The sequence below is a fragment of the Bos indicus genome, chromosome 3 (genome assembly GCF_029378745.1).
Source record: "Bos indicus isolate NIAB-ARS_2022 breed Sahiwal x Tharparkar chromosome 3, NIAB-ARS_B.indTharparkar_mat_pri_1.0, whole genome shotgun sequence".
NCBI lineage: Eukaryota > Metazoa > Chordata > Mammalia > Artiodactyla > Bovidae > Bos > Bos indicus.
Genome location: NC_091762.1, coordinates 44,360,302 through 44,381,773, shown reverse-complemented (window position 1 = coordinate 44,381,773; position 21,472 = coordinate 44,360,302). Strand labels below are relative to the sequence as shown.

The 21,472-nt window shown below is 38.3% G+C and overlaps 1 protein-coding gene across 1 annotated transcript in view; it reads left to right on the top strand.

The window, feature by feature from the left end:
- Positions 1-21,472, top strand: part of PLPPR4 (phospholipid phosphatase related 4) — a 55,148-nt gene that overhangs the window by 11,302 nt on the left and 22,374 nt on the right. Inside the window, exon 2 of the mRNA XM_070786054.1 lies at positions 20,326-20,511. Within this exon, the coding sequence (XP_070642155.1) occupies positions 20,326-20,511 (186 nt within the window). The remainder of the gene's footprint in view (positions 1-20,325; positions 20,512-21,472) is intronic.

The following is a 21,472-nucleotide window of genomic DNA, read 5'->3' as shown; positions in this document are numbered from 1 at the left end:
CCCTGCTTCATTTTGTACTCCAAGGCCAAATTTGCTTGTTACTCCAGGTATCTCTTGACTCCCTACTTTTGCATTCCAGTCCCCTATAATGAAAAGGACATCTTTTTGGGGTGTTAGTTCTAGAAGGTCTTGTAGGTCTTCATAGAACCATTCAACTTCAGCTTCTTCACCATTACTGGTTTTGGACATAGACTTGGCTTACTGAGATATTGAATGGTTTGCCTTGGAAATGAACAGAGATCATTCTGTCATTTTGGAGACTGCATCCAAGTACTGCATTTCAGACTCTTTTGTTTACTATGATGGCTACTCCATTTTTCCTAAGGGATTCTTGACCACAGCAGTAGATATAATGGTCATCTGAGTTAAATTCACCCATTCCAGTCCATTTTAGTTCACTGAGTCCTAAAATGTCGATATTCACTCTTGCCATCTCCTGTTTGACCACTTCCAATTTGCCTTGATTCATGGATCTAACATTCCAGGTTCCTATGCAGTATTGCTCTTTACAGCATTGGACTTTACTTCCATCACCAGTCACATCCATAACTGGGTTTTGTTTTTGCTTTGGCTCCACCTCTTCATTCTTTCTAGAGTGATTTCTCCACTTATCTCCTGTAGCATACTGGGCACCTACTGACCTGGGGAGTTCATCTTTCATTGTCCTATCTTTTTGCCTTTTCATGCTGTTCATGAGGTTCTCAAGGCAAGAATACTGAAGTGGTTTGCCATTCCCTTCTCCAGTGGACCTTGTTTTGTCAGAACTCTCCACCAAGACCTGTCCATCTTGGGTGACCCTACGCGTCATAGCTCATAGTTTCATTGAGGTAGACAAGGCTGTGGTCCATGTGATCAGTTTGGTTAGTTTTCTGTGATTGTGGTTTTCATATGTCTGCCCTCTGATGGATAAGGATAAGAGGCTTATGGAAGCTTCCTGGGTGGGGCTGTGTTCCCTCCCTGTTGTTTGACCTGAGGCCAAACTATGGTGGAGTTAATGAAGATAATGGCTACCTCCTTGAAAAGGTCCCATGGAGGCATGTCACACTCAGTGCAGGGTCAGCCCTGCAGCAGGCCACTGTTGACCCACACCTCCACCGGAGACTCGTGGACAATCACGGGCAAGTCTGGGTCAATCTCTTGTGGGATCACTGCTTCTTTTTCCTGAGTCCTGGTGTACCCAAGTTTCTGTTTATGCCCTCCAAGAGTCTGTTTCCCAGTCCTGTATAAGTTCTGGCAGCTCTATGTTGGGTTTAATGGCAACCGCCTCCAAGAAGGCTTACACCATAGCCAGGTCTGCTGCACCCAGAGTCCCTGCCCCTGTGGCAGGCCACTGCTGACCTTCTCAGGAGACACTCAAACACAGTTCTGGCTCAGTCTCTGTGGGGTCTCTTGGTCCTTGTGCTCATAAGCATTGTTTGAGCCCTCTGAGCATCTCTGGTGGGTAAGGGGTTTGATTCTAAACTCGATTTTGCCCCTCCTATCGTCTTTCTGGGGCTATTCCTTTGCCCTTGGATGTGGAGTATTTTTTTTTTTTTGGATGGGACCTAACATTCTCCATTTGAGGGTTGTTCAGCAGCGAGTTGTAGTTTTGGAGTTCTCGCAGAAGATGAGCGCAGTCCCTTCTACTCTGCCATCTTATGCCACAAAAAAACTGAATGCCAACAAGGAACCCTTCCTGCTCTCGGCTCCAGGGACACCTTGGGCTTGGTTTTGAAATCAAGATGGCTTCTGCACATTCTGCTAAAACTGACATTAGGCCATTTAGGTACAAATTAAAGAGAAGTAGAAATAAAGGTAATAAAAATCGATGTATTTTCAGGAAAAGGTGAACAAGTTATCAGTACATTTAGTGGACAGTTGTTTGTGAGTAATAACCATGGAAATATGTATGGATGTATTGTCTACAATTTAATGTCCTCACCAAAGCCTGTGCTGTAGGACTGCTTTGATGGTAAAATCGTCATTTAATTAAGTTCTATTCATGCCTCAGAAACTGGGCCTTCATGAATGGTCTAAAAGGAACCAATCTTATATTAAATATACACCAAAATGGGTGCCAAAGTAAAATAGCAGAGTGTATTCTGTTTGTACTTTTATGAAAATTCATTTATTCGTTTAATAAATATTGATGATTATATGCCTTTTGGTTAAATTAATGGAAATAGTATGGAATCATTACTGGCATACCTTCTAATCTATGGTAGAATTTCAATAAAGTTCTATTGAATGGATGGAGTAAAATAAGACTAATAGTTATGAACATAACTGTTTTTCTTAACTTTTTTTCTCAACCAGTGGAGACATTTATATATGAAAAACAAGTTGTGATGAAGATTAAGATTGAATCAATCTCTAAGATATATAAGTCCTCATTCTTAATTACATTTATGCTCATTTATGATCTGGAGCATACCTATGAATTATTTGAGATTTGCAACTTCAAAGAGAGGCATATTTAAACAAAGAACTTGTAGTTTTAATTTTCATAGAAAATTATTTGATATAAAGTACACATGCCAGCAAAGACATTTTTTTATTGTTGCTATGGTAGAATAAATTATTTGATTTGTTAGTAATAAAATGTGTTTGTGAGATATATTTGTATCCCATATTAGGTTTTATTTCTTTTATATATTTTGTTCATAATTTGACTTTTTGGTGTATCTCACAATGAAACACATAACAATCATACTTAATTTAATCATACCCTTAGGATGTTGGAAAAAGTTATTAATGCCCCACATTAACAGCCCCCCTTCAATATCTTATTCATCAATCCCTTTTATAGATATATTCAAGTAAATAAGGTCTTAAGCAGCCTTGGAAAGATTTTAATCTTGAAGGTGGGCCTATAATGTGCATTTAAATATGATCTAAGAGTCAGATATGACTTAGCAACTGAGCAACAACAACAATTATATAGGAGACAAGGTTGAAAAGACAGTGGCTAATGATATATTGCTGAATTATCATCTCCCATAGTAGATTAGATCCCTTCTCTGGAAAATTTATGGATTGAATGAAATATATCAGGCACATGGTAAACACTCAATAACCATTTGCTAGATAAACTAATTAGTTATTACATAATACAAAACATAAACTTTTATAGTCCTTAAATAAAATGGTTTATTTGCAACAGTGTGGATGTACCTAGACATTATCATTTTAAGTGAAGTAAGTAACAAAAGAAAGATAAATACCATATGACATCATTCATTTGTGGAGTCTAAAAAAATGTACAAATGAACTAATTTACAAAACAGAAATAGATTCATAGACTTAGACAACAAACTTATGGTTACCAAAGGGGATAGCTGAGTGAAGGGAGATAAACTAGGAGTTTGGGATTATTAGATGCACACTATATATATATATAATCAACAACAAAGACCCACTGTATACCACAGAGAACTGTATTCGGTATCTTGTTCAGTTCAGTTCAGTTCAGTTGCGCAGTCATATCCGACTCTTTGCAACCCCATGAATTGCAGCATGCCAGGCCTCCCTGTCCATCACCAACTCCCAGAGTTCACTCAAACTCACATCCATCGAGTCAGTGATGCCATCCAGCCATCTCATCCTCTGTCGTCCCCTTCTCCTCCTGCCCCCAATCCCTCCCAGCATCAGAGTCTTTTCCAATGAGTCAACTCTTCACATGAGGTGGCCAAAGTATTGGAGTTTCAGCCTCAGCATCAGTCCTTCCAAAGAGCACCCAGGACTGATCTCCTTTAGAATGGACTGGTTGGATCTCCTTGCAGACCAAGGGATTTTCAAGAGTCTTCTCCAACACCACAGTTCAAAAGCATCAATTCTTTGGTGCTCAGCTTTCTTCACAGTCCAACTCTCACATCCATACATGACCACTGGAAAAACCATGGCCTTGACTAGACGGACCTTTGTTGGCAAAGTAATGTCTCTGCTTTTTAATATGCTATCTAGGTTGGTCATAACTTTCCTTCCGAAGAGTAAGCGTCTTTTAATTTCATGGCTGCAATCACACTCTGCAGTGATTTTGGCGCCCCAAAAAATAAAGTCTGACACTGTTTCCACTGTTTCCCCATCTACTTGCCATGAAGTGATGGGACCAGATGCCATGATCTTCGTTTTCTGAATGTTGAGCTTTAAGCCAACTTTTTCACTCTCCTTTTTCACTTTCATCAAGAGGCTTTTTTGGGTGTTAGTTTTAAAAGGTCTTGTTCAACTTCAGCATCTTCAGCATGGAAAGTAATCTGAAAAAGAACACACACACACATATATAACTGAGTCGCTTTGCTGTACACCTGAAACTAACACAATATTATAAACTACCTATACTTCAATTTAAAAAATGGTTAAAGAACGTGGTAAAAACTACATTTTGAATAAACTTTGAAGTTAGTATGACATAAAATAAAATGTTTCAAGGGTAAATTTGATACTTAACTTAGTAAACAACTCAAAAGAAGTAGTTTACAAATATTGATGTCTCAAAGTCAATAATTTATGTGTATATAATTTAGGATTGTCACAGTAAATATTAAAATCAGAAATTTGTTTCTCTTATTCCATATCTCAAATACAGAACTTTTAGTTACTTTTATTACTCTGACATCATTTAATATTTTTCCACTTTTTCATTACTTCCTATTTCATTTGATATTAAGACATATGTGTTGGATCCCAAAATACTATGTGTTCTTTTATTAAACTATTCAGGTCCAAATATATATGATTTTCTATATGAATAAAATAATTACACTAATAGTTAAAATACTATTTGAAAGTGAAGGTGAAGTCGGTCAGTTGTGTCTGGCTCTTTGTGACCCCATGGACTATAGCCTGCCAGGCTTCTCCGTCCATGGGGTTTCCCAAGCACGAACTGGAGTGGGTTGCCATTTCTTTCTCCAGGGGATCTTCCTGACCCAGGGATCAAACCCAGGTCTTCCAAATTGCAGACAGACTCTTTACCGTTTGAGCCACCAGGGAATCAAAAAATACTATTTGATAAAAAATTACTATTTAATCTGTGTTTATTAATATCTTACTTTTTTTAGGAGTACCACTCACAGCAGAAATTGTAGGATGACATTCATAGTATACAAAGAAAAAATGTGCATTATATTATTTTCTGCTATTTCTCAATTTCTGCTGGAGAGTAAGGTCAGTGGTAAACATTTTTAGCAAAATGTAGTTGGCATACAAACATGAACTCAAATACTAAATTTCTTGATTTTATAATCTAGTTAACAAACTGTATAACATTGTATAAACCATGTGATACTTCTGTGTTGCAGTTACCTCATCTGTAAGATGGGGATAGTAATAGTACCTTCATCAGACAGGTGTTATGAAGCTCAGATGAATTCAGAAATGTAAAAGTATGAACTTTAAATGATACCTGGTACATATTAGTAGCACTAAGCTGTGATTTGTACCCATGTTTTTAAAAGATAGGTATATGTTCTATGGGCAAAGAAATTACAGCTGTCAAGGCTATGGTTTTTCCAGTGGTCATGTATGGATGTGAGAGTTGGACTATGAAGAAAGCTGAGTGCTGAAGAATTGATGCTTTTGAACTGTGGTGTTGGAGAAGACTCTTGAGAGTCCCTTGGACTGCAAGGAGATCCAACCAGTCCATCCTAAAGGAGATCAGTCCTGGGTGTTCACTGGAAGGACTGATATTGAAACTGAAATTCCAATACCTTGGCCACCTAATGTGAAGAGCTGACTCACTGGAAAAGACCCTGATGCTGGGAAAGATTGAGGGCAGGAGGAGAAGGGGATGACAGAGGATGAGATGGTTGGATGGCATCACTGACTCAATGGACATGGGTTTGGGTGGACTCCGGGAGTTGGTGATGGACAGGGAGGCCTGGCGTGCTGCGGTTCATGGGGTCTCAAGAGGTCGGACACGACTGAGCGACTGAACTGAACTGAAGAAAATATTTCAAAGCAATTACTTTTAAGAATTGAAAGTCAGGTCTCCAGCCTCAGATCTTAGTCTCAAATTAGCTTTAAAGAACAAAATGCTTTCCAAGACAGTACATATACTTGTGTAATTATGTAAGAGGAGCAAATCAGAACCTGAGGTTAAAGCTGCTGCTAAGTTGCTTCAGTCGTGTCCAACTCTGTGCGACCCCATAAATGGCAGCCCACCAGGCTCCCTCATCCCTGGGTTAAAGCTGATGACTACAAAGCTTAGTACTCCAAGCTTAATGCTAGATCAATATTCAGGTGATAAAACAACCCACATAATAAAAGAATCCTGCTTTGCAGGCTGATTCTTTACCAGCTGAGCCACAAGAGAAGCCCAAGAATACTGGAGTGGATAGCCTATCCCTCTGCAGTGGATCTTCCTGACCCAGGAATCAAACCGGGGTGTCCTGCATTGCAGGCAGATTCTTTACCAACTGAGCTATCAGGGAACCCCAATAAAACAACCACATACCATTATTTAAACTTCACTGTTAGATCACGGTGATTTTAACTAGTCTTTTTAGATCTGTACAGATGTAATTTATATTTGGGCATGAAAATATAAGGGGTCTTCCCTGGTGGCTGAGTGGTAAAGAATCCACCCGCCAAGCAGGAGACCCAGGTTCAGTCACTGTCGGGAAGATCCCCTGGAGAAGGAAATGGCAACCCACTCCAGTACTCTTGCCTGGAGAATCCCATGGACAGAGGAGCCTGGCGGGCTACAGTCCATTGGATTGCAAACAGTCGGACACAACTTAGTGACAGACTTTCACTTTTCATAAAGACATACAAAACATTTTCCTCCTCAAACGTAACATATATATTAGGTTTGTTCTCTCTTTCCTATTAATTACCATTACTATTTGAAGCACTCAATTTGAGCTTCTTGTGTTCTGTAATGTTGAAAAAAATTATTAGAATTCTAGAAATTCACAGTAGGAGCATTTTCTACAGTAGAAGTAAACAAGGGTCTTTTAACTTGGGGATTTTTCTTTAGTCAAGTTAACTACGTTTATAAGAACCATGTAAACATTGACATTTCTATTCAAATCATCCATATATGCATTAATTTTGTACATCAAGTTTACCCAGTAGGGCAGGTCCTCCCCTAATACTAGGCCCTTTGGATAGAGAAGTGAATGGGATCATTTCCCTGCTCTCAGGATCTCTTCATTGAGTAAGAGAGAAAAGTAAAGGAACAACTGCCATCCCAAATGACAATTGCTATGTCAGAGGCATTCATCGGGCCATCTCTGTGCAGATAGAGAAAGTGATCCAAAGGCAACACGATAGGAAAGCATCTGGGGAGCTTGAGATGTGCCAATTCCTCATATTTTGTACTTGAAGTCATTTGCTATGGAAAATAGAAGTGAAGATGAAAGTCAACCATGTCCAAGATATAATTAAAGTTCTTTAAATATTAAAAAAATAATAACATTGGAGAAAACAGCACAGGAAAAAAAATAATCAAGACCTTAGAATACCATATAATTAAGAGCATGATTCAAAAGTGCCTGGCACCCCTTTGCTCTGGGTGTCATTAAACCTCTTGCACACATGGCCATCTTGAACTTCTGTCCTCTGATTTGGCATTTCCACTGAAGCCTGGGGCTATTCTTTCCTGAAAAGCACCAGACTAGTGCCAGATGGCCGTGGTGACATGTACCAAAGCGGCAGCAGGGTGTAATGGGACTCATGCTTCCAGGAATTTAACAGATTGGGTTCTTACAATTGGCCTGTACTTAGAATCCAGGCATGCTGTTCACCTTATCTTGAGCAGGGTCTTCATCTTAAAGTTTATCTTAAGTTCCCAGAAAACTTATGGGGAAATGTTTAAATAAAAAGTCAATATAGTCTTTCTTTTTTTTTTTTTTAGGAAGAAGTGCTCAATATATTCTTTCTGAAACAAAATGAAGAGAGCTCTAGTAAAGATAGATACTAGATTTGCCCAAAAGAAGCAGTTTTCATGTTTGAGTGATAAAGTCCACAGAGAAACTGTTAGGAGTATTTAAGAGTTAAGAGGAAGGGGGAGCTTTTTCATACTGCACATTTCCTCTGCAACACCCTCTTCCCATTTGAGAATTTCAGCCATTGTAGCAATATCAAGTGGAGAAAGCAATGGCAACCCACTCCAGTACTCTTGCCTGGAAAATCCCATGGATGGAGGAGCCTGGTAGGCTGCACTCCATGGGGTTGCTAAGAGTCAGACACGACTGAGTGACTTCACTTTCACTTTTCACTTTCATGCATTGGAGAAGGAAATGGCAACCCACTCCAGTGTTCTTGCCTGGAGAATCCCAGGGACAGCAGGGCCTGGTGGGCTGCCGTCAATGGAGTCGCACAGAGTCGGACACGACTGAAGTGACTTAGCAGCAGCAGCAGCAGCAGCAGCAATATCAAGAAGGAAAGCAGTCTGAGACCTAGGAACAAAGCAGTTTAGAGCATTTTTCCTACACCTAGGCACTTAGGTAGGAATCTGGGTGATCCCCTTTACCTGCTTTTTGACCATTGGCCAATTTATGTGACCTCTCTCAGTTCTCTCATCTGTAAATTGGGAATACCAATAGATGGTATATAGGGCTGTAGAACTGAATGCAGCACTCTATTATAGAACTAGCCTAGTATCTTTCACCTAGGTCCTCAACACAGTCTATGTACTACTAACAAACTGCCCATGTTTTCTGTTTATTTAATAGTAATATCCTGATTTCTTTCAATTAAATTCGGCAAGCATTTTATTGGACACCCAAAATTTTCAAGGCACTGTATGAATTACAAAGGTCTTACTTTGTAGTACCAGATCTTAAGACAAAGGCTGCTGCTGCCGCTAAGTCGCTTTAGTCGTATCTGACTCTGTGCAACCCCATAGACGGCAGCCCACCAGGCTCCCCGTCCCTGGGATTCTCCAGTCAAGAACACTGGAGTGGGTTGCCATTTCCTTCTCCAATGCATGAAAGTGAAAAGTGAAAGTGAAGTTGCTCAGTCGTATCTGACTCCCAGCGACCCCATGGACTGCAGCCTACCAAAGGCTGATAATATACAAATAACTACAATCCAAGGCAGACTAACAGGTCCTACAATAAAGATATATATGAGCACATGAGGCAAACTCTTCAGTTCTGGCTGGAGACTATGAGGGAGGTTTCAGGGGGAAAAAATTACGTGATCTCAACCTCTACGAGGATAGTTTTTATGGGAAGCAAATGTGAAAATGTAAATCAGAGACTTGAACATGTCTGTCTGGGACATAAATGTAAGGGGGTCATAAGTGTTTGTGGTTGAGCAAGTGAAGAGTAGGTACAGAGCACAATTAAACAAGGAAGGCAGATGGAAGTTGTAATATGAAAGATCATGTATAATACAAAAGGTTATTCTGGGAAATTTGCATTTTATTTAGTAATTAGTATGGCATCATGAAAGTCATGATTAGAGGTGAATTCCAGAAAAATTAGACTTGAAGTATTATGGAGGATGAAACAAATTATAGAGAATAGAGGTAAAAAAATCTCATACATTATATGTCATAGTAAGAGAAGTGTGAGGGATGATTTTTACATCATGACAGCACATAGAAAATTTTAGATCTAGATGACAATATTAGAAGCCCCCCATTTCACTGATGACAAATAAGACCTAGAAAGGTTAAGTGACCTGCTCCAAATCCCAGAAGCTGTGTATGCGCTCAGTTCCTCAGCTGTGTCTGACTCTTTGGGACCCCATGGACTGTAGCCCACCAGACTCCTCTGTTCATGTGATTGTCCCAACAGGAATACTGGAGTGGGTGCCATTTCCTTCCCCACGGGATCTTCCCAACCCAGGGACCAAAACTTCATCTCCTGCATTGCAGGTGGATTCTTTACCACTGAGCCACCAGGGAAGTCCAAAAGCTAGTGGAATAATTGAGGGAAGAAACTGAATTTTTCTGGTCCTGCAGTCAGCATTGATTTCCCTCAGTCACACTGTCCTGTTTTAATTTGTATCAATGCATGTCATTGACATAAGCCACATCCATTCTATTTGTGAAAACTTGTTTAGATTTCTAGACCTTGAATACGTTATAGACACATTCTGACCTACTCTTAGTGACATTACAAGTGTTAGTATTCTTTTCATGATCTGTATTCTTAAGGTTCATTATAGTTAACCTAAATATGCTACAACTATGTTGAAAATAAACCATAAAGCCCTATAGTATATTACTAGTTATTATTATTTTTCAGTATTTAAAGGAAATATTTATCTCTATTAACTATACAGCAAAAATTCTGAGGGATATCATTAAAGATTGCGCTATAGGAAATGGAAAACTCTGTCACTGTGTGCTGACCTATGACCACGTTCTTATTGGCCACCAGTTTTAATAAAATTACTTTCATCTGCTAATATTTCTTCCAGTTTAAATTCCATTTGAATAAATATATGTTTTAAGTTTCATATTTTGTATGATTGGGGGATACTTGAATTCATTCAGAGTCTAACATTTAAAGTTTGTTATTAAATAAAAATGTTCTTTTTCTCTTAAATTATCTCCTGCATATAAGTGGTATGAATATACTCAATTAGATTCTTGGATTCTTGTGACATTATTTGTATCAAAACCAAGTTAATTTAAGTTTGAAGTTTCCTGTGCAAGTGGTATTTTTCAAAACTGAAGGTGATGGTGTTCAAATCATCCTGTATCAATGATATGCAGCTTTCTCCCTGCAACCTTGGACTCTCTTTAGACCCAGATTGGCATCTTACTCTCTTCTTGGTATTTTGATACCTGAGAGGCATCTCAGTTTTAATATTTCCAAAACAAAACCTTAGGTTCCTCCTAGTTAAGCTTCTCCCAGCCTTCCTTATCCTAGTAAATGACACCCCCTAGCCCAATCACTCAAGCCTCAAATCCTTAAAATCAACCTTTATTGTTTCCTTTTCAGTAACCAGCTCATCAACAAGCCCTGTCATTTTTGTCTCTAAAGTTATATCCAGAATCTGCCAGCATCTCTTTGTCTCAGTGTTGTGTGCTATGTGTAGTGCTAAGTCGCTTCAGTGGTGTCCAACTCTGTGCGACCCCATGGACTGTAACCCGTCAGGCTCTGCTGTCCCTGGGATTTCCTAGGCAAGAATACTGGAGCAGGTTGCCATTTCCTCCTCCAGGGGATCTCTCCGACCCAGGGATAGAACCCATGTCTCCTGCATTTGCAGGTGGATTCTTTACCACTGGTGCTGCCTAGAAAGCCCTAGCACATATTAAGCACTCAATAAGTATTTGTTGGGTTTTGAAGAGCCTTCTAATTTTCACCCTGCTTTTACCTTTGACCCATCACAATCATTCTCAACTCAACTACCACAGTGATCTTCCTAAAATATATTTTGAGTCTTACTACATCTCTGCTTAAACACTCCAAAGTTATTTCCAAATGTACTTTGAATGAATAAAATACGAACGCCTGCCATGAACTTCAATGTTCTGCGAAGTCTGGTCCCAAATCCACCTCTCTGACTTTAGCTTTCCTTTTGACTATGCCTTTTACCTGGTTTTTATATGGTTAGTTCATTCTTGCCCACTCAGGTCTCTGTTTTAAAGATACTTACCTAGGTAGGTCTTCCTTGATCTAAAATAGCAATACAGGCAATTACCACAGCCCCCTGTCTTGTCTTCTTTATAATATGTTTTCTTGCTAATATTGTAATTTTTAAATTTTATCTGCATTCTTCAGAAAGAATGAAATCTTCATCAGAATAAGGACTTTGTCTTTTATTGCAGCTGTATTCCCAGGATGTAGAACAATGCCTCGAACTAGTAGGCTTCAATAGATATTTGTTGAATGAATAAATAAATGAGCCATGGATACAATGTATGTAACTGACCTTTTGTTACCATAATCCCACCAGTTTATGAATATCTCAGTGGACTCCAAATTTACCATGTCCGTGTAAAAGGAAAAGAATGGAATTGATAGGTCTGTAGGCTGAGAGCAAGTGAACTCCCTGAATGAGAAAAGTTTGTTATTATCAAGATGCTAAAAACAAGCAAGCTATTTGACCTAGATAAAATGTCATGATAGATTCCATAAAATGTTTCACTAACATTGATGTACATCTTGTATTTGTCTTTTTCAAGTTGGCATCAGAAAAATCAATATTATCTAGTAAACATCATCTTTTGAAACACATTTCTTTTGTTTGCTCTGTTCTCTAAACTATTATAATTTTCTCTCTAAAAATTGCCCTATTATTTTTACTCACAAGACTTGTATCAGAGGATAATTATAAAAATCAATCTTTTCCTTTTGAAAACCATTTTCCCAATCTTCAGATAATTTCCCTTCTCTGTATTGCTGCATAAAAATAGTGTGGTTCACACTTTTTTCCTTTGGTCTGACATAACTAGAGAATAAAATTCTTAATATTTAACTGTATAAGACTTTTAAAATGTCTTTTTAAATCTCATCTTAAATGCAACCGAAAGCTGTCTGTGTGATTTTATGTATATATATCATTTTATGTATATATATCAATTCTATATGCCAAAGTCAGCACATACTGTCTGTTAAATTTCTTACATTCAAAAGAAAGTTATTGTTGTGTACTTAAAAAGGTAAAAATAATCTTTGAAGATAAGTATGTTAGAAACAAACATTGCCATTTAATCCATTACACTGTCCAGTAGTAAAATACAGTATAGGAAAATGATGTCTAAAATTACTTTTATCCCAAATATTTTAATAAGTATTTTGTTCAAATATCTTTCTTAAAAACCAAAATTGATATAAAAGGCAAAGAGTAAAAGATACCTTTTTTAAAAAGTCAGAGAAACAAATATCAAAAGGGAATGAAAATATGATTCTTATTTTGAAGACAGATGAAAGTCTTGAAACATGCTTCAATAGAACTATATAAAAGATATTAACATATGGATAGAAAGATATACAGATTATAAAAACTGGAAATATTAGCCATTTCAAGGAGGCTAATGTCTTAAAAGGCTAAACTGCATAATATTAACAATGAAGGAAATTATTTTCACATATATTTATTTATAATATATATGCATATATATTTGAAAGACATTATGATATTATATTATTAGTTTAAATATTAAAGAGAATAAGCTTAGGCCCCATCTTAAGGATATTTTCATTGGAGAACTGTAATAAAGAACAGTGTGTAGAAATTTCCAAAGACAAAGTAGTGGGAAATTAAGAAAGAGGAAATTACTCTCAAAAAGGATTACCAAGTAAGGCAAGTGGGAAAGGTGACATTTGAGGAGTGTATTATTATTAATATGTATAACAGCAACGACCATCTCAAACATGACTCCTGTTTAAAACATGTGTGAAGCCCTAAAATATGAACTAATGGCATCAAGGGAAGAATGTGGATCATCAAATCTGGTTAAATATTTGACATTCAAATTAATGGAGGAAAATTTTTTATAAATTTATTGAAACCACATTTCTAAGATAATGTTTATGCTAAGTGAAACTTACTGTTAACTACAGATTTGCAAATATAAACTCTTATTTAAACAGAACTGCAGATTAAACAGTACCCCCATTCATTGATGCTAATTGTATTTCAGAACACCAGACCACCTAACCTGCCTCTTGAGAAATCTGTATGCAGGTCAGGAAGCAACAGTTAGAACTAGACATGGAACAGCTGACTGGTTCCAAATAGGAAAAGGATTATGTCAAGGATGTATATTGTCACCCTGCTTGTTTTACTTATATGCAGAGTACATCATGAGAAACGGTGAGCTGAAACACAAGCTGGAATCAAGATTGCCGGGAGAAGTATCAATAACCTCAGATATGCAGATGATACCACCCTTAGGGTAGAAAGCAAAGAAGAACTAAAGAGCCTCTTGATGAAAGTGAAAGAGGAGAGTGAAAAAGTTGGCTTAAAGCTCAACATTCAGAAAACGAAGATCATGGCATCTGGTCCCATCACTTTATGGCAAATAGGTGGGGAAACAGTGGAAACAGTGGCAGACTTTATTTTGGGGGGCTCCAAAATCGCTTCAGATGGTGACTGCAGCCATGAAATTAAAAGACGCTTACTCCTTGGAAGAAAAGCAATGACCAACCGAGACAGCATATTAAAAAGCAGATATGCTGCTTTTTCCAATCCCAAAGAAAGGCAATGCCAAAAAATGCTCATCTCACACGCTAGTACAGTAATGCTCAAAATTCTCCAAGCCAGGCATCAGCAATACGTGAACCATGAAATTCCAGATGTTCAAGCTGGTTTTAGAAAAGGCAGAGGAACCAGAGATCAAATTGCCAATATCTGCTGGATCACTGAAAAACCAAGAGAGTTCCAGAAAAAACATCTATTTCTGCTTTATTGACTATGCCAAAGCCTTTGACTGTGTGGATCACAATAAACTGTGGAAAATTCTTCAAAAGATGGGAATACCAGACCACCTGACCTGCCTCTTGAGAAATCTATATGCAGGTCAGGAAGCAACAGTTAGAACTGGACATGGAACAACAGACTGGTTCCAAATAGGAAAAGGAGTACGTCAAGGCTGTATATTGTCAGCCTGCTTATTTAACTTATATGCAGAGTACATTATAAGAAACACAGGGCTGGAGGAAGCATAAGCTAGAATCAAGATTTCCGGGAGAAATATCAATAACCTCAGATATGCAGATGACACAATGCTTAAGGCAGAAAGTGAAGAAGAACTAAAGAGCCTCTTGATGAAAGTGAAAGAGGAAAGTGAAAAAGTTGTCTTAAAGCTCAACATTCAGAAAACTAAGATCATGGCCATTGGTCCCATCACTTCTTGGCAAATAGATGGAGAAACAGTGGAAACAGTGGCTGACTTTATTTTTCTGGGCTCCAAAATCATTCCAGATGGTGACTGCAGCCATGAAATTAAAAGACATTTACTCCTTGGAAGGAAAGTTATGACCAACCTAGACAGCATATTAAAAAGCAGAGACATTACTTTGTCAACAAAGGTCCATGTAGTCAAGGTATAGTTTTTCCAGTAGTCATGTATGGATGTGAGAGTTGGACTATAAAGAAAGCTGAGTGCTGAAGAATTGATGCTTTTGAACTGTGGTGTTGGAAAAGACTCTTGAGAGTCCCTTGGACTGCAAGGAGATCCAGCCAGTCCATCCTAAAGGAGATCAGTCCTGGGTGTTCATTGGAAGGACTGATGTTGAAACTGAAACTCCAATACTTTGGCTACCTGATGCAAAGAACTGACTCATTAAAGCTGTGGTACATATACACAATGGAGTATTACTCAGCCATTAAAAAGAATACATTTGAATCAGTTCTAATGAGGTGGATGAAACTGGAGCCTATTATACAGAGTGAAGTAAGCCAGAAGGAAAAACATAAATACAGTATACTAACGCATATATATGGAATTTAGAAAGATGGTAACAATAACCTTGTGTACGAGACAGCAAAAGAGACACTGATGTATAGAACAGTCTTATGGACTCTGTGGGAGAGGGAGAGGGTGGGAAGATTTGGGAGAGTGACATTGAAACATGTAGAATATCATGTAAGAAACGAGTTGCCAGTCCAGGTTCGATGCGCGATACTGGATGCTTGGGGCTGGTGCACTGGGACGACCCAGAGGGATGGTGTGGGGAGGGAGGAGGGAGGAGGGTTCAGGATGGGGAACACATGTATGCCTGTGGCGGATTCATTTTTATATTTGGCAAAACTAATACAATTATGTAAAGTTTAAAAATAAAATAAAATTTAAAAAATAATAATAATAAAAAAAAAACCCTGATGCTGGGAAAGATTAAAAACGGGAGGAGAAGGGGACGACAGAAGGTGAGATGGTTGGATGGCATCATCGATTCAATGGACATGAGTTTTAGTAAATTGAGTTAACTCCAGGTGTCGGTGATGGACAGAGAGGCCTGGTGTGCATGGAGTCACAAAGAGTTGGACAGGACTGAATGACTGAACTGAACTGAACTGATCCTAAAACTCTACTCCCATTTTTGGAAATGAAGCACAGAGCTATGTTTAAGAAAGAAGACCTTGTGGCTACAATTTGTGGATTCGAAATCCAACCACTTCTACTTGCTAGAGGATACTGAGCTTATCTATCCGAAAAGTATAAATAATTGTTTAGCATACATACCTCCCAAATAGCACTTATGTCATAATTGAAAGTTTTTAATTAGATGAATTAAAATTAATAAAATTAATTAAAATTTCAAAAACAGAAAATTATCTGTCATATTGAGTGATATTTAAAGTATTTGTTGAATTAAAGATAGAATATATTTAACTTAATTTAAATGGAAAAACCTTAATTGTGCACATAGACCATAAAGTGTTGATTTATTGGTTGAGTCTGGAAGCTACTACTTCTTACAGGAGAGGGAAATGGTGAGGAGGAATGACCAGATAGTTAGAGTGGTCAAATGGTCATGGATTTTAATAAGAAAAATGTAAGTGTTTTTACAGGCTTTTGTTCTCTCTATTGAAAAACACCCATCTGAAAAACAGAAAGACAATGCCAGATTAGTTTCATACATTATTAATTTTTCCAATAAACTTCTCACCTCATTACAAAAACTATATTGGGAATAGAAGACATAATACTGTCTTGTAAATTTATTTATTTTTAAACCAGATGACCAGATATTGTGGATGGTCAATAATATTTTTTTTAACAAAACTTGATCTGCTTTGTTAAATAAATACTGTATCCTCCACTAGTAAGTAAGCCTTAAGATAGATAATTTTTTCAATGTTGTAGAAATCTGTGTCTTCAGATTCTGAAAGACCTAGCATTGGACATTATATTTGAAGTAGTTTTCTCTAGCTGAGAACAGATGTCTAAGTAAGCTTATGATCCTTAATCACCAAGCCCATGTCTTGTTTGCCATATCATAGTAAGGACCCACATAGTACCTGGCACATTGTAGGTTGAACGAATGAATAATTCAATCTATGACACAAAGTGTAGAAAGTAAATTGTGCCTAGTTTAGGTTTAGCAGACAAACTGGAGGACATCCAGTAAAATTAGAATTTCAGATAAACAATTTTTAACGTTGGTATTTCCCAAATATTACATGGGTACCACTCTAAAAGTGATTTATTGCTTATCTGAAATTCTAATTTCACTGAGTGATGTATTTTCATTTGCTAAATCTGGTAACTCTAGTCTAGTTATTGTAATGAATTAATATTTGCTTGTTTATTCAATTAGTCATTTATCAACAGGCATTTATTGTTTTATTAAATTATGAAATGATATATTGCATGCCTACCATGTGCCAGGAATAATTCTATACCTTGGGGACTCAGCAATAAATAACACTGGCAGACTCACTTCATGGAGCATGTATTTCAGTGGGAGATGAGGGGAGAAGAAAAATAAATAAGTGAAGTGTTAAATCAACAAGACAATTTCAGTTAATGATAAATGTCATGAAGAAATGAAAAGATGATGATGGGGGTAGAGGGAAAGATGGATCAATGACTACCTTCTTAATGATGATACAGAAGTCATCATTAAATGATAAGGAAAAGCCATTCAGACAAAGAGCTGGGGGAGAGCACAAAAGAAAGAAGAAATGGCACATGCAAAAACCCTAGGTAGAAATGAATTTGACTGCTACAGGGTAAGAGTGAAGATCATAGGACTACAGCAAACTAAAAAGCTTCTACACAGCAAAGGAAACCATCAAAAAATGAAAAGACAGCCAATCAGATGTAGTGAAAGCGAAAGTTGCTCAGTCGTGTCCGACTTTTTGCTACCCCGTGGACTAAGTCCATGGAATTCTCCAGGCCAGAATACTGGAGTGGGTAGCCTTTCCTTTCTCCAGGGGATCTTCCCAACCCAGAGATTGAACCCAGGTCTCCCACATTGCAGTCAGATTCTTAACCAACTGAGCTATGAGGGAAGCCCAATCAGATGTAAAAAAGTATTTATAAATCATTTATCTATTATAATGGTATCACCAACTCAGTGGACATGAACTTGGGCAAACTCCAGGAGATAGTGAGGGACAGGGAGGCCTGGTGTGCTGCAGTCCCTGGGGTTGCAAAGGGTCAGAAATGACTTAGCGACTGAACAACAAAATCTATTATAATTAGGGCCAATGTCCAAAGTACATATAAGGGACTCATACTACTTAATAGGGCCTTCTTCAGTGACTCAGTGGTAAAGAATCCACCTGCAATACAGGATACGTGTGTTTGATCTTTGGGTTGGGAAGATCCCCTGGAGAAGGAAATGGCAACCCACTTTAGTATTCTAGGCTGGGAAATCCCATGGACAGAGGCTAACATGGTGGGCTATGGTCCATGGGGTTGCAAAGAGTCAGGGACGATTTAGTGACTAAACAACACCACCACCTTAATAGCCAGAAAAAAAAAAAAAAAAACCTCCCCCAAAACAAGCAAACCCAAGCAATTTGATTATAAAATGAGCAGAGGATCTGAATAGACAGTTTTCCAAAGAAGATATACAATGGGCAATAGATATAGGAAAAGATGCTCATATCACTAATCATGAAGGAAATGTAAATCAAGACCACATGAGGTATCACCTGACACCTATTAGAATGATTATCCTCAAAAAGACAAGAAATAACAAGTGTTGACATGGATGTGGTGGAAAGGGAACCATTGTGCTCTGTTTGGGTATGGAAACCTGTGCATCCACTGTGGAAAACAGTAGTTTTCTTAAAAAAATTAAAAATAAGAGTGCCACATGATCCCATGGTTCCACTTCCAGGTATTTATCTAAAGAAAACTAAAACACCAACTGGAAAAGATATATGCCCCACTGAAGATATATGCCCCACTGTATTCATTGCAGCATAGTTTGCAGTAATCAAGACATGGATTCAACCTAAGTGTCCACTGATGGATGAAGAAGTAAAGAAAATGTGGTAAATATATACTATGGAATATTATTCAGCCTTCAAAAAGAAGGAAATACTGACATTTGAGACAACATGGATGGATTTTTAAGGCATTATGCCAAGTGAAATAAGTCAGCCAGAGAAAGATAAATATCATATGATTTCATCTATATGTAGAATCAAAGAAACAACAGCAATAAAAAATCAAATTCATAGAAATAGAGAACAGATTGGTGGTTGCCAGAGGTGGGGAATGACAGTGGGCAAGATGGGTAAAGGGGGTTGAAAGTCACAGATACTCAGTTATAAGACAAGTAAGTCCTGGGGTTGTAATGTTCATATAGAGACTATAGGTAATAATACTGTATTGTATGTTTAAAAGTTGCTGAGAGTTGATTTTAAAAGTACTAATCATAAAAAAGAAATTGTTAAGTATGTGTAGTGATGGATGTTAACTAAATTTATTGGGATCATTTTGCAATATATATAAAAATATTAAACCTTATGTTGCATACCTGAAATTAATATAATGTTATATGTTGATATATGTCAATTATGTCTCAATCAAAAGGGGCGACCCATTGGCTTATAGTGCTTAGGGGGCTGGTTGCTACTGCTGCTGTTTAGTCACTAAGTTGTGTCCAACTATGTGCTATCCCATAGTCTGTAGCCCTTCAGTTTCCTCTGTCCATGGGGTTCTCCAGGCAAGAATACTGGAATGAGTTGCCATTTGCTTCTCCAGGGGATCTTCCTGACCCAGGGATGGAACCCACCTCTCCTGCTTGACAGGCACAGATCTTTACCACAGATCCACCTGTATAGCCCAAGGGGACTGGTAGCGGTGGTTTAGTCACTAAGTCATGTCCAGCTCTTGCAACCCCATGGACGGTAGCCTGCCAGGCTCCTCTGTCCATGGGATTCTCAAGGCAAGAATACTGGAGTGGGTTGCCATTTCCTTCTCCAGGGGATCTTCCTGACCCAGGAATCAAACCAGGGTCTCCTGCATTGTAGGCAGATTCTACAGTGGGGAGCTGGGGAATAGTATAAATATGGTATAAAAAGATGTAAGAAACTGCAGCAAGAGCCAGGTCATGCATTCAATGGTGTAAAATTTGAATTTTATTCAAGCAAAATGGGACCCACTGGAGTAGTTAAAATCAGGAGCAATATGACCTAAAATAAAATATTTTCAGAATATTTAGGATGCTGGGTAGAAATTGGATAGATGGGATGGGGAGGGTAAGTGTGAAAGTGGAGCAGCATTTAGGAGTAATCCAAGAGCAAAGGTGAGGCATGCCGTGGGTTCAGAGAAGGCTGGTGACAGAGGTGGATGAATTAGAGTTTATTTTGAAGGCAGAAGCAATAGTAAGTACGAATGACTTTAATTCTGAGATCAGAGAGGAGTGGTAAGAGAAAATGGAAAACACTTGTGTTTCTAATTTCAATATGTACTGATTCTATATATGACCTGTGTAGAAAAATAAATTTATCTTCTCTGTCCTTCATTCTCAGTTGCCTATATTGGCATCATCGGTGGTTAGCCTGTATTTCCTTGAACTCACGGATGTCTTCAAACCCGTGCACTCTGGATTCAGCTGCTATGACCGGAGTCTTAGCATGCCATACATTGAACCCACCCAGGAGGCGATTCCTTTCCTCATGTTGCTTAGCTTGGCTTTTGCTGGACCTGCAATTACGGTAAGAATTGCCCCCAAATTGTGTTTGTCAGCCCCAGAAGACTAAGAATGACCACATTTATGTAATAAATGAGGTGTCTCTGGTGGCTCAGATGGTGAAGAATCTGTCTACAATGCGGGAGACCTGGGTTTGATCCCTGGGTTGGGAAGATCCCCTGGAGTCGGGAATGGCAACCCATTCCAGTATTCTCACCTGGAGAATTCCCTAGACAGAGGGGCCTGGTGGGCCGCTGTCCATGGGGTCGCACAGAGTCGGAAGGACTGAGCAACTAATTTTCACTTTCATGTAATAAATGGGTTAAAAACAAACAATAAGTTTCTGATACACTTCCTCATTAATGTATTTCTCATGCATTCATGGAGAAGGAAATGGCAACCCACTCCAGTGTTCTTGCCTGGAGAATCCCATGGACAAAGGGGCCTGGTGGGCTACTGTCCATGGGGTTGCACAGAGTTGGACACGACTGAAGCGACTTAGCATGCATGCATGCGTTGGAGAAGGAAATGGTAACCCACTCCAGTATTCATTGCCTAGAGAATCCCATGGACAGAAGAGCCTGGGGGCTGCTGTCTGTGGGGTCGCACAGAGTTGGGCACGACTGAAGCAACTTAGCAGCAGCAGCAGCATGCATTCATACCATGTCTCAAGTCTTAGAAACTGTGGGAAAGAAACAAATAATTCTATAGCCAACAGACTTTGTTCTCCAAAGTGCATGTTGCTATCAATTTTAGCAGATTAGCACTTTTTATTGATTCTTAGCCCTGAGTATGCACAACTGTACAGAAAAGAGGGTACAACTCACATTCCTGTCCACCACAAAATAAAATAATTTAGATTCAGAATAAGCATTTGGATTTTAAAATGTTTAACCTAAAGAAATGATGTAACCTATTGAAATTGAATTAGAAATCTAGTTATTTTTAGTTTGCTAACATACAAATTGGGAATTAGATATTTTTCA